General features: G+C 45.0%; 1 protein-coding gene across 1 annotated transcript in view; it reads left to right on the forward strand.

The window, feature by feature from the left end:
* Positions 1-13,811, forward strand: part of LOC147100099 (cation channel sperm-associated protein 2-like) — a 65,747-nt gene that overhangs the window by 31,048 nt on the left and 20,888 nt on the right. The window contains exon 6 of the mRNA XM_085968983.1: positions 7,862-8,023. Within this exon, the coding sequence (XP_085825109.1) occupies positions 7,862-8,023 (162 nt within the window). The remainder of the gene's footprint in view (positions 1-7,861; positions 8,024-13,811) is intronic.

Consider the following 13,811-nt stretch of genomic DNA (forward strand, 5'->3'; position numbering starts at 1 on the left):
CATTCATACACATAAGTAAAGGAATATATACATAACACGCAAAGGAATATATACAGACATACATACTTTCAGAAGCTCCACGATAAGAAATATCTTCCTCCGCAGCCTCTGGAGCAACTGTACCCATGCTTTTTTCATGTGTAAGTTGTAATGACTGGACCTCACTGAAAGCATTAATGAAAGCGGCGAATTATACTGCGCACGCGCTGCATGTGCAGTCGCACGCGTTCTGCCTCTGAACCCCTTCGTTCAGAGGACAGGAAATGCCGGTTTTCCCCACATGCACTGTGCATGCTGAAAACCGGCATTTCATCCGGCCAGATGCGTAAGTACCCCCGACCGTACTAGCGCATTTGGAAGGGAATTATTGGGCCAACATTTTACATGTCAACAAAATAAAAAATTTAACACTTGCACCACTTGCCCCCTCGCACCTGCGACTGAGGGTCCAAGGAGGTGCATTGCGCAAGAGGTCATCATCGGACGTATCCTCACACTGTTCCCTTTGGGGAACTGTATGAAGTGGTGGAAGGATTTATGGCCGTGATTAACGCTCATTCCGTGACCGTAACCATCTTTGAACCAGCCATTAGGGTGGTTAGTCCTATGGCGGGAGGGTTTTACGGGCTCCCACAACCCATCTGAGGGGGGGGGGCGGCCACCAACACCCACGGACGCAAGTATCCCGCTGGATGTCCACCCAGAATTTAAAGTTGGAGCTCCGACTCCACTTGCCGGGACTGTCTGGAGTGGGGTTCAAAACCCTACTCCTTCTGGCCCAGCGGCGGGGATGCTTACTGCTACGCAAAAGGCCCACTCCGCACAAAAGGTGACACCCATACGTTTCCTGCGCCTTTTCCCTCCCCGTGACTGGAGCCCTATGCTGCCATTTCACGTTGCTAATCGGATTGGGCCTTTGTCATAGCGGTAGGATCCCTGCCGCTGGGCCAGATCAGGGTAGGGTTTCGAACCCCGCTCCAGACAGTCCCGGCAAGTGGAGTCGGAGCTCCGGCTCTAAATTCTGGGTTGACATCCAGTGGGATATTTGCGTCCGTGGGTGTGGGTGGCCCCCCCTCCTTGTATAGCTTGTGGGAGCCCGTAAAACCCTCCCGCCATAGGACTAACCGCCCTAATGGCTGGTTCAAAGATGGTTACGGTCACGGAATGAGCGTTAATCACGGCCATAAATCCTTCCACCACTTCATACAGTTCCCCAAAGGGAACAGTGTGAAGACACGTATGACGACGACATTGCTAAATAAATAAATGGAATTAAAAAAATTCTTTTAGGGCTTTTAAAAGTCTTTAAATTGCTTTAATTCTCTTTAAAACTACTTCAGATTACTCAAAATAATGTAAACATTTTAAAAAGTTTATAAAAGTTACCAAAATCTTCAAAAAACTTCCAAAAACCTATTTAAACTGCTGCTTTGCATGTAAAAAAGCAAAGCAGCTTGACAGAAACATTGGGGGCGTGTCCAGTGAAACTGAGACCTCAAGGGGCGTGTCTCACTTACACTGCACGCTCCTGGGTCCGCGCTGGCTGTGCTCCTGGGCGGCGTGACGTCATACGCTGCCCGGGATTCTTGCTTCAGTTTCTGGAAGTGCAGGCGTCCCTGGAGCTGATCGGCAGGAGCGCGGGGTAAGTGCAAATACGGGGCTTGCACGCGCTGCAAGCCCCGTTCTGGAATTTCTGGCCCATTACATTTGTGGAGTATGTGTCACTTATTGGGCCAGAAATTCCAGAACGGGGCTTGCAGCGCGTGCAAGCCCCGTATTTGCACTTACCCCGCGCTCCTGCCAATCAGCTCCAGGGACGCCTGCACTTCCAGAAACTGAAACAAGAATCCCGGGCAGCGTATGACGTCACGCCGCCCAGGAGTGCAGCCAGCGCGGACCCAGGAGCGTGCAGTGTAAGTGAGACACGCCCCTTGAGGTCTCAGTTTCACTGGACACGCCCCCAATGTTTCTGTCAAGCTGCTTTGCTTTTTTACATGCAAAGCAGCAGTTTAAATAGGTTTTTGGAAGTTTTTTGAAGATTTTGGTAACTTTTATAAAAAAATTTAAATGTTTACATTATTTTGAGTAATCTGAAGTAGTTTTAAAGAGAATTAAAGCAATTTAAAGACTTTTAAAAGCCCTAAAAGAATTTTTTTAATTCCATTTATTTATTTAGCAATGTCGTCGTCATACGTGTCTTCACACTGTTCCCTTTGGGGAACTGTATGAAGTGGTGGAAGGATTTATGGCCGTGATTAACGCTCATTCCGTGACCGTAACCATCTTTGAACCAGCCATTAGGGCGGTTAGTCCTATGGCGGGAGGGTTTTACGGGCTCCCACAAGCTATACAAGGAGGGGGGGCCACCTACACCCACGGACGCAAATATCCCACTGGATGTCAACCCAGAATTTAGAGCCGGAGCTCCGACTCCACTTGCCGGGACTGTCTGGAGCGGGGTTCGAAACCCTACCCTGATCTGGCCCAGCGGCGGGGATCCTACCGCTATGACAAACGCCCAATCCGATTAGCAACGTGAAATGGCAGCATAGGGCTCCAGTCACGGGGAGGGAAAAGGCGCAGGAAACGTATGGGTGTCACCTTTTGTGCGGAGTGGGCCTTTTGCGTAGCAGTAAGCATCCCCTCCGCTGGGCCAGAAGGAGTAGGGTTTTGAACCCCACTCCAGACAGTCCCGGCAAGTGGAGTCGGAGCTCCAACTTTAAATTCTGGGTGGACATCCAGCGGGATACTTGCGTCCGTGGGTGTTGGTGGCCCCCCCCCCTCAGATGGGTTGTGGGAGCCCGTAAAACCCTCCCGCCATAGGACTAACCACCCTAATGGCTGGTTCAAAGATGGTTACGGTCACGGAATGAGCGTTAATCACGGCCATAAATCCTTCCACCACTTCATACAGTTCCCCAAAGGGAACAGTGTGAGGATACGTCCGATGATGACCTCTTGCGCAATGCACCTCCTTGGACCCTCAGTCGCAGATGCGAGGGGGCAAGTCGTGCAAGTGTTAAATTTTTTATTTTATTGACATGTAAAATGTTGGCCCAATAATTCCCTTCCAAATGCGCTAGTACGGTCGGGGTACTTACGCATCTGGCCGGATGAAATGCCGGTTTTCAGCATGCAGAGTGCATGTGGGGAAAACCGGCATTTCCTGTCCTCTGAACGAAGGGGTTCAGAGGCAGAACGCGTGCGACTGCACATGCAGCGCGTGCGCAGTATAATTCGCCGCTTTCATTAATGCTTTCAGTGAGGTCCAGTCATTACAACTTACACATGAAAAAAGCATGGGTACAGTTGCTCCAGAGGCTGCGGAGGAAGATATTTCTTATCGTGGAGCTTCTGAAAGTATGTATGTCTGTATATATTCCTTTGCGTGTTATGTATATATTCCTTTACTTATGTGTATGAATGTATTATTTAATTATGACTTTCAGAGAAAGTAACTTATTGGAAAATCATAATTAAAAACATACATTCATAGTAAAGGAATATAAAACATACATACATATACGTAAAGGAATATATGTGGACATACATACATAACTCATTCTCACATTCCATTCACGCAGCCACAATTGCTCCTTCTACCTACCGTTCTGAAAACCCTTTAAAAAAAAAAATTTTAACTTTAAAACTTACTTAAAATTTCTTAAAATAACTTCCCTCCCTTTCCCAAACAAAAATATTGCATTTCAAAAGCTCCACGATAAAATATATCTTCCTCCGCAGCCAATGAACCACTTTACACTTGCTTTTTTTCAGTGTAAGTTCTGAGGACTTACCCTCACGGATTTCATGAATGAAATCCACGAAGTTCACTGCGCAAGCGCTGCCTGTGCAGTCGCACGCGCTCGAGGTCTGGAAATGCCGGCGTTCCCCGCATGCGCTGTTCCTGCTGAACGCCGGCATTTCCAACGGCCAGAAGCGTGAGTACCCCGAGCGCACTCACGCTTCTGGCCTGGAATTTCTTGTTTCTGTCTATGTGCAGAACTTTACATGTGTCTACATTAAATTTCCATTTTTCTGCCCACCTACATTTTTTATCTATCTCATTCTGTAATTTCTAAACTGCCTCTTCCAATTTTACTGCCCTTCCTATTTTAACGATTTTGCATTGAGTTTCTGAAACCAGGCCATTTCTATAAATTAGAAAAAATAGTGCTCCCAGCACCAAGCCATGGGCACCGTACTTAATAATTACCCCCAATCCCAAAAATGAGCTCTTTATGTTTTCTGCCCTTTGGCTGGTTTCTTCTCCATTCCCAGGGTTCACCTTGAATCCCCGCTACTTGAAATTAAACTTTTGGATAGAATTTGTCAACCACCTTTTGGAAATCAAGGTACAACATGTCATAGGGCTTCCTTCCCACAGTCCACTTTGGTTATCACTGCCTTGAAGAAGTCGAGGAGGTTTGTCAGGCAGAATCTTCCCCTTCTGAATCCATGCTGACTACTGTTTACTAGGTTACTATTGTACAGATAATCCTCAACTTTACTCCTCACAATGTTACATGGGATTAAAGTACGACTAATGGGTTTGCAGTTGCCTGCGTCTGTTTTGTTCCCCTTCTTGAATATGGGCACCATATCCAATCTGTTTCCAATCTACTGGTACCTCACCCGTGTCCAGTAAGTCATTAATGATTATCAGTTTCTTACAAATCTCCTCCCTAGTCTCTCCCTGCATTCTGGGATAAATATGATCAATCCTTGGGGGCTGATTTGTATTGAAGCCTTTTAATCAGCTTTAGGGCTTCCATCTTATTTATATCAAAGTCATTAATTTTGTTTAGGTTATCTCTGGGGAGGGCATGTTGCTCATGTCTTCCGTTGTGAATATGTGGACGAAGCATGTACTGGTCTCGCTAGATGTGCTCCTATCTAGTTATCCAGCAAGTTAAACACTCATTCAAAAAATTCCTCGAGAAGTCGATTTGCTGTTTTGAAGCTTTACTTGAACAAATTTGTGAAACTGTAAACAAAGACAAAGTATGTTTTGTACATAGAACTGAGTACTATACATTAAATGTTACATAAGACATAAACATATTTATAACAATAGAATAGACTAATTGTATAACTAACTAACATTTGAGCTAGACTTCAGTAACTACCAACTAATAACTTCTTATAAACAAGGGCCTAGAAATTGGGTATAGCCCCGCCAGCACGTTTGCGCCGAAAATTTTGCGCCCGCCGTGGAGCCAGTTGTGCCCGCCCCATATTCACTTTCAGCGCCCCAAAGCGGAACCGGGCGCTGGTACAGGGTGTGTCCGCCCCGCTTGGGGCGCTGAAAGTGAATTTCAGCGCTCCCGGTCCCGCTACGCCACCCGATGCGGTGCGGCAGGCTGCTGTACTGCAGGCCTCCCCCTTCTCTTAAGGGGGAGGTGCCTGCAACGGCCGGAGCCCCGATTGCAAGTGCCGGCAAAAGAGCCCGGCACAACGGAGAAGTGCCGGGCTCCACGGAAACCAGCCGGCAATACCGCGGGGGGGGGGTGGAGGAGGCCGGGGAAGGAGGTGCGGGCAGGCGGCCGCCGAAAAAGCGGCCGCCCCGCACCTCCACCTTAACTTGCGCCGCTAAGGCTGCAGTAAGGACCCGGTCTCCCGATGTTGTTAGCGCCCGCCACGGAAGAGGCGGCCGCTACTGAAGATGGGGATCGGCGTGGTTTCGGGCGGTACCGGGGCACTGCGCACACCGATGACGTCATCGGTGCCGGCGCAGTGCTACCGGCTAACGCCGATGTTAGGGCCCACCTAATTTCGGGCGCGACGCAACCTCCGGCGCAACCCACTCTTTCGCCCCTAATTGGGCGCAAATGCAACTGAATTTCTAGGCCAAGGTATTGTCAAATACTACACTGACAAAGTTGCTATCATGTTAACAAACAAAGATACTCACAGATATTGCGTTTGGCCTAGCATATATGAGATGAGATGGAATAAGATTGAGAATCCCTCATGGAAGATTCTCCATTACTCAGTAAGTTCTTCCTGGAAAACTACTTCCGGGGTCAAACAGGAAGAAAGGTCAAATGACCTCTGCTGTACACTAACACTGCTATACAATAGCTACCACCAGAGGGTGCTATCTGCATGTAATAAGTCCAGAACAAAGCAATCATTTGGAATATTTACTATTTTGTGTTCATACTCCGTTTTAATCCTGTTTGCACCTTTATGGTTTTCACCTCTTAGAATTGTTTACGGTTGTTTAGTCTCTGCTGCAATGCTTTTTTTGAGGTTCCTCTTTGCTCTCTGATCATTCTTTAACATATTTCTTCATTTTCTTATATTCATCACCGTGAACCCCTTTCCCTTTTTCCTTCCAGGATTTGTAGCGGCTATTTATTTCAATTTAATTTTTTTGTTTATCTACTCAGTGTCACATTTGTTTAGTCTGAGCTTGTTGGTTTTAAGAATGTATTTATCCTTTATGCTCAGGATTATACCTTTGAAAGTCTTCCATTTGTCTCTACTCTAGTTGTTGAGCAACTAACCCCAATTTATTTCCTTTAGTTATTCCCTCATTTCTTTGAATTCAGCCCTTTTAAAGTTATATACTGACTTCTGGTCTTGGGTATACCTGACCACTGATTCACGTTGAACTTGATCATTCTATGGACGCTGTCTTCCAGAGTGCGCCAACTTTCATTTCCTATTAGTTATCAGGGGCATTAATGAATACCAGGTCAAGATGAGCACTGCCTTTCCTGGCTGCCTTGATGCATGTTATATTTATCAACTCTGACTCTAAACCACTTGGGGTTTCCCAGTTTATATTTTGGTTGATTGAAATAACACTGAAATAACTTCTTGTCTCTGCTCACATACCCTTCCTATCACTTTGTAGAGCAAACTGTACTCCTTCTTATGCTGACCTGGAGGTCTGCAGCATATCCCTAGGCTTGGATTATTTTCATTTTCGAATTGCCTAACGAGAGTAGTTCACTGTGCAGCTTGGTCCCTCCCATAGAATCAACATCATTTACCTCCCCGTCCCAGGTGTCCTTGATGTATATGCCTATACCGCCTCCTTTTCTGCCCCCTCTGTTTTTTCTGAACACTCTATACCTTTGAATGCTAAATTCATTTCCATTCTCTCAACTTAGCTATGCTTTTGTTATTCCTATTACATCATAGTTCTCTGTTGTCTTCATAGTCTCCAATTCTGGCATTTTGTTTCCAGCATTCATAGAGCTGCAGCTTATAGATTTACCCCTTTTCATGTTCCTCGCTGTCTGCTTATTTCTGGTCTCTCATTCAGGTATTTCACTCTGGGTAATATTATCCATACTCACCAGTTGACTACCTTCTACCCTACAATCTGCCTCCTCTGGAATCCGGTTTTCTCCTGGCCCTCTCTCCTATCTAGTTTAATAGCTTTATCAAAAGTAATGGTTTCAGTATTCAGGCCTGAAGAATGTTGCCTTCTGTTTCTCTCATTTCATTGCTGTTTTTTCTTTAATGGCAACCGACACATAACAGGTCAAAGGTTGCTACTGGGATTGAACATGGAAAGGGTATCAAGGAGCTCCTGGAAAGCGTGCAAGTAAGAGAGAAACTGGGGCTGGAAAGGGGCAGGGGTTTGGGCTAAGCGGAATTGGGAGACTAGGGGCAGAAGGATAGGTCCTTAAGTTGGTTTATTGGAGGGAGCAGGCAAGGGCTGGGAAAGAATGGGAACTGGGTTTTGGAAGTAGAAACTTTTTATCTGTGTAAAATTGCTCAGGCCTTGTAATATATGCAGCAATTACATTCACATATCTGCTCTATCAAAAACTAAGGTGGGTTGAAAAAAATCGCAATGTTTATCAAACTCATAATTTTTCTGATTCTCTTTTGTAACCAGTCTATAGTTCCAGACGTTGTCAAAACAACTCAGCTTGAAACCACTATTGAACTCCGCTTTTTAAAAGTTTTCCGAACCTTCAGAGTTTTACGTTCTTTGAAAAGGATGAGAAGATTTCATCAAGTGCGGCTGATTTTATTGGCTATGACGAAAGCATTTAAGGTAATGGTATATTAATTGTCTACAACGGTGGGTGAAGTGAACATACATGGACAGCACAAGCACTTTACGTCTACAATTTAACACAAACATTGGCCCAGAAATTCGGGTTGGGGGCTTCCCACGGGTGCAAGCCCCCGACCTGCACTTACCTAGCGCACCGGCCGTTGAGCTGTGGGCCCGCGTGGGATTCCGATCCTGGGCCTCCTCCAACTGCCGGCACGCAGTGCTTGCGTATCCCAGGGGCGCAGTTAGTTCGAAGCATCCCCTGGGATCACGTGGGCCATGGGGAGCCAATGGTAGCAGGGAATGCTTCATTCATAAGTTTGACAGGAAGAGCTGTCAAACCTATAAATACTATAAGCCCCAAAACATCACTAAAACTTCAAATAATTTTTTTTTTTTAAATCACATTTTTAAAATAACTATAAATTACATGAAATAACTATTTTAAACAATAATTTAAATTTTTGAAAAAATTAGTTACATTTTCTAACGGGGCTAAAAATAAACTTACCTTTCTTTAAAGTATTTAAAAATAATAAACCTGTGGAAAAAATGTTTTAATTTTAATTAATTCACCACTTACCTTGATAAAAGCAGGCCTTGCGACTGCTTTTTAAAAGTGTAACTTCTGGAGACTTACCCTCCCGGAAAAACCTGGAAAAAAAACATAGGTTCGATGCGCACGCGCTGCCTCTCCGGCGCACGCGTTCCACCTGTCAACCCCTTCTTTCAGGGGAACGGAAGTGCCGGTTTCCCCCGCATGCGCAGTGCACGCACGAAACCGGCACTTTCATTGGGCCTACGCGTGAGTACCCCGTGCGTGCTCACGCGTTGAGACACGAATTTCTGGGTCAATCATTTATTTAACGTTCCATCTACAATATTTGTCAGAATCTTGGAATCCTGTTCAAGTATAAGCTGTAAACTCCACATCCTATCCATCACCAAGACCACTTGCTGCCACCTCTACAACATGACCCGCCTCCATCTGTAATGAAGTCCTTCTGCGACTGAAGCACTTATACATGACTTTGTCACCCCTAGACTTAAATACTCTAATGCTCTCCTTGCAAGCCTCCCATCTCCACCATCCATAAACTCTGTTGCACATATTCTGACCTGCATTAAATCGGTTTACCCATCCCACCTGTCCTCTCTGATCTACATTGTCTCCCCGTCCCCCAATGCATTAAATTCAATATCCTTATCCTTTTCTGTAATTCTCTCCATGGGCTTGCTCCATTCTATCTCTGAAATCTCTTCCGCCCTTTGTACCCTAATTCATTCCTATGACTCCATCCTTCACAGCATTTCTCTGCCTTCATCCCACCAATGATGGTAGAGCCTTCAGCTGCACTGCTCCTACTCTCTGCAACACCCTCCCTGTACTTCTCTATCTCTCTCATTACAAGTAGTCTCCCACCTGAATCAGGTGGGCACTCCAGACGCCCAGGACCCTACCCAAGATGGTGGCAGCCAGAGTAGCAGAATAACTGGGGCAATAAATGATCTACCGCCATTTTTGGGTTGCTACTGCCCAGTTTATACTGGGCAGAGGGAGTTAAATGTGCCCTTATTTGTCAGTAGTTTAAAAAATGAATATATATCAATATATTTTATTTAAAAATCTTCTACCCTGCCCACAAACCTTACTCCCTTTTGTAATAAGTTTTGGTCACGTTTGTCAACATTTCCCATTATAAATTGTTATGGCAACAAAGCCCATTAAATTGTTCTGTCAACTGTGCCAATTTGGTTGCAGGCTCTGGCTACTCTGTGGTTCAGTGGTGTGAGTTTATGATGTCTTTCCCAACTCCGTTGCCATCTTGTACACAAAAAAAACGTAGATCCATCAAATGACTGTGAGAAGCACCACTGGCAATTTACTGGTATTTTTATAAAAACTTTAATAAATGTCAATATGAGAAATGGGTGGATAATCCTACAATATTGAACTCTTAACTCCATCAACAACCACATGGATTTCAAGTGATTCCATTAAAATCGTCCAAGTGACTGTCAATGTTCCCTGTAAACTGCGCTTTGTTCTGCGCGGCCTGTTTCTTTTAATGCGCGGTCCCTTTAAATTTTGGCGCATGCGCGGTATTTACAATGTAATAGCCGGTAAGCGGCCTGCGCGGGACCTTGCAAATTACTGCATGGCTGCACACGCATGCGCACGCACCTTAGCGGAAACATTGGTGACTATGCAAGACCTTATTCAAGTGGTGAAAACACAAAGTAATTCAAAGTAGTTACATAACCAAACCCAATGGTAACACATTCTGCACTTACTATGCAATAATAAATAGAATAATTAAAGCTAACTTCTTGGATATGATTATATGTTAATTATGAGATTGCCCATACTTATATCTATAATATATAATATCTGTATCTACAATATATAATATAATCTATAACATATGAGATAACTATAGTCTGTGCATATTCCCTATTCACTTTTTCCATTATAAATTCCTCTGTACACCCTTACAATGGAAACTGCCTGCATGAAACTTGTCAGGCTGCAATTACAAATTCCTCCCCAGCGGAAGCATTACAGCATCACCGCTGGCAGGGAGGTGTAATGACATCACAGCAAGTTTACATAGGCAGTTTCCATCATAGGAATTTATAATGAAAATTCAAAAATAAGGACAAAATGTAGGACTTTGAAATGTATTATGTCCCGTTGGCCTGGTTTAGTATCCCCTACCCCTCGAATCCCACTTCACCTGAAGACTGTACTCCTTGTGTGCGACACGATGAGAGATCGACTAATATATGTATCTATATGCTCGTACCTAAAATTTTTGAATCCGCTCCACCGCCAAAACTGCAGTAGAGTAGGATTCCCGCACCAGCGGCCTCCACTTCTGACTCCACCAGAGTATCTGGGCAAGGTCAGCTCATTTAACTATTGTTGCTAGTGCCCATGCCAGTATGAGCACAAGTTGGGCACCTGCTTTGGGTCACGGGGTGAGTGGGATAGGAAGATGCATCACTGGCAAGCTGATTTGGGTGAGCCAATCATGATGCTTTAAAAATCCTTCAAACTGTTAGCAATTATCCTACTTTATAAGAGGACCAATTTACTTGATCCAACAACTGTCTTCTCCTGATTATAGTGATGTAATGAGGGGATGTATAAATGCGGGGATCTAGGAAACATGTGGAACAAACAATGTGATTATAATAGCAGATTTTTATTTTCACATAGACTGGGAGATGCAAAGCACCTCAATTCGTTCAGGCAATGAATTTCTAAAGTGTATCCAGGACAGTTTTCTGAAACAATATTTTTGAACTGACAATGGAACAAGCCATACTAAATTTAGTAATGAGCAACGAGACAGAATTAATGAATAATCTGACAGTAAGGGAGCATCTTGGAAACAGTGACCATAACATGATAGTCTTTGACGTTAAGTTTGAGAAGGAGAAAGATCACACATAAGCCAAGGTTTTAAACTTAAATAACGCTGACTTTGAAGGAATGAGACGTAAGCTGAACACGTTAAACTGGGCTGAGGTAAACCTACAGAAAAGCAGTGGGAGATATTCAAAGAAGTATTTAGCACAATACAAGACTAAATAAATGCCCCTAAAGAGCAGAAGTTCCACTTGTACAGTGAAGCATCCATGGCCAACATATGAGGTAAGACGGCGTATAAAACTAAAGGAACTGGCTTGCACAAATGCTAAGAAAAGTGGTAATCCACTGGACTAGGAGACCTATAAAAAGTAAAAGGACACAAAGAAAGTAAGAAGAGGGAATATGAAAAAAACTTGCAAGGGATATCAAAGCCAACAGCAAAAGTTTTTATGAATATATTAAGAAATTGGCTAAAGGAGATGTGGGCCCATTAAAGACAGACGCAGGTGATACTGTAGTGGGCAACAAGATAATGGCAGATTTATTAAGCGAGTATTTTGTGTATGTTTTCACAGCAGAGGAAGAGGATAAAATACCTGTGATAGAAGGGAAACTAAAATTAAATCAAGGGGACAAACTTATTGGGTTCAATATAAGTAACCAAATGGTAATGGAGGAAATATTGGGACTTTGGATAGATAAATGTCCAGGACCTGATGGTTTCCACTCCAGGGTTTTAAAAGAAGTAGGTGAAGAAATTGCAGAAGCGTTAGTCATAAACTTTCAAAGCTTTCTTGATTTGGAAATTGTGCATTTCAGTTAGAAATTTACTGATTTTGTTCCATTATTTAAGAAGGGAGGGAGCGAGAGACCAGGTAACTACAGATCCATCAGTTTAATTGCAGTTGTGGGGCCATTACTGGAATCTATCATCAGAGATAGAGTGACTGAGCACTTTGACAAGTATTAGCTGACCAAAGAGAGTCAACATGGATTTATGAAGGGTAGGTCATGTCTGACTAATCCAGCGGTTTTTTTTAAGGAGGTCACTAATAAGGTAGATAACAAAGTGTTTATTGATGCTATCTCAATGCACTTCCAAAAGGCACTTGATATAAAGAAAGACTTACATTTATATAGCACCTTTCATGACCACCAGACGTCTCAAAGCGCTTTACAGCCAATGAAGTACTTTTGGAGTGTAATCACTGTTGTAATGTGGGAAACGCGGTAGCCAATTTGCGCACAGCAAGGTCCCACAAACAGCAATGTGATAATGACCAGATAACCTGTTTTTTTGTTATGTTGATTGAGAGATAAATATTGGCCAGGACACCGGGGATAACTCCCCAGCTCCTCTTTGAAATAGTGACATGGGATCTTTTACGTCCACCTGAGAGAGCAGACAGGGCCTCGGTTTAACATCTCATCCAAAAGATAGCACCTCCAACAGTGCAGCACTCCCTCAGTACTGCACTGGAGTGTCAGCCTAGCTTTATGAGCTCAAGTTCCTGGAGTTGGACTTGAACCCACAACCTTCTGACTCAGAGGCAAGGGTGCTACCCACTGAGCCACAGCTGACACACATGGTTCCACACAAGAGATTATTAGTGAAAATGAGAGCCTTTTGACTTGGGTTGAAAATTGATTGGGAAGTGGGAGACAGAGAGTGGGGATAAAGGTTACGTATTCGGATTGGCGGGATTGGTGTTCGCCAGGGATCTGTTCTGGGGCCACAACTTTTATCATATATATATGTTAATGACTTGGATGAAGGAATATAGGGGGAAAAATTCAGTTGGTTGCGTCTCCCGTTAGCGCCTTAAGAGGGCGCTAACAGGACGCAAAGCAACTAGCGCCCGGGCGCGGCACTGCCCACACCTCCTGCAAAATTCAGCGGGAGGTTAGTGGTAGCGCCCTGTGGCGCTGTGCCGCTGGCGATGATGTCATTGGCATGCGCAGCGCCCTGCTCACGCCCCGGCCACAATCTTCGGGAGCGCCCCCTGACTTACCGCCGGACGCTATGTCCGACGGGGTCAGGGGGGGCGTACCTGCGGCCGGGGAGGCGCAATTTAAAGGCAAGGTGCGGGGCGGCCATTTTTGTTGCTGGCCGCCTGCCAGCACTTGCCTGCGCTCCCGTCCCAGACCTCCTGAAACACCACCTCCCCCCGCCCCGCGGAGTGCTGGCTGCGCTCCAAGAGCCCGGCACTTCTCTTGAGTGCCGGGCTCTTTTGCCTGCACTCCTGATCACCGGGGGCCCAGCTGGGCCCCAGGTCGCGCTGCACAAGGCCCCTCCCCTTTAAGAAGGAAGGCCTGCAATACCGCGGCGCGACGTGCTGCAGCGTGTGGCGCTGTGGCACATAACGCCACAATATTGACTCACAGCGCCCCAAGAGGGATGCGGGG

Source organism: Somniosus microcephalus, chromosome 27 (genome assembly GCF_052327205.1).
Source record: "Somniosus microcephalus isolate GS21.2 chromosome 27, FLI_Smic_1.0, whole genome shotgun sequence".
Taxonomy (NCBI): domain Eukaryota; kingdom Metazoa; phylum Chordata; class Chondrichthyes; order Squaliformes; family Somniosidae; genus Somniosus; species Somniosus microcephalus.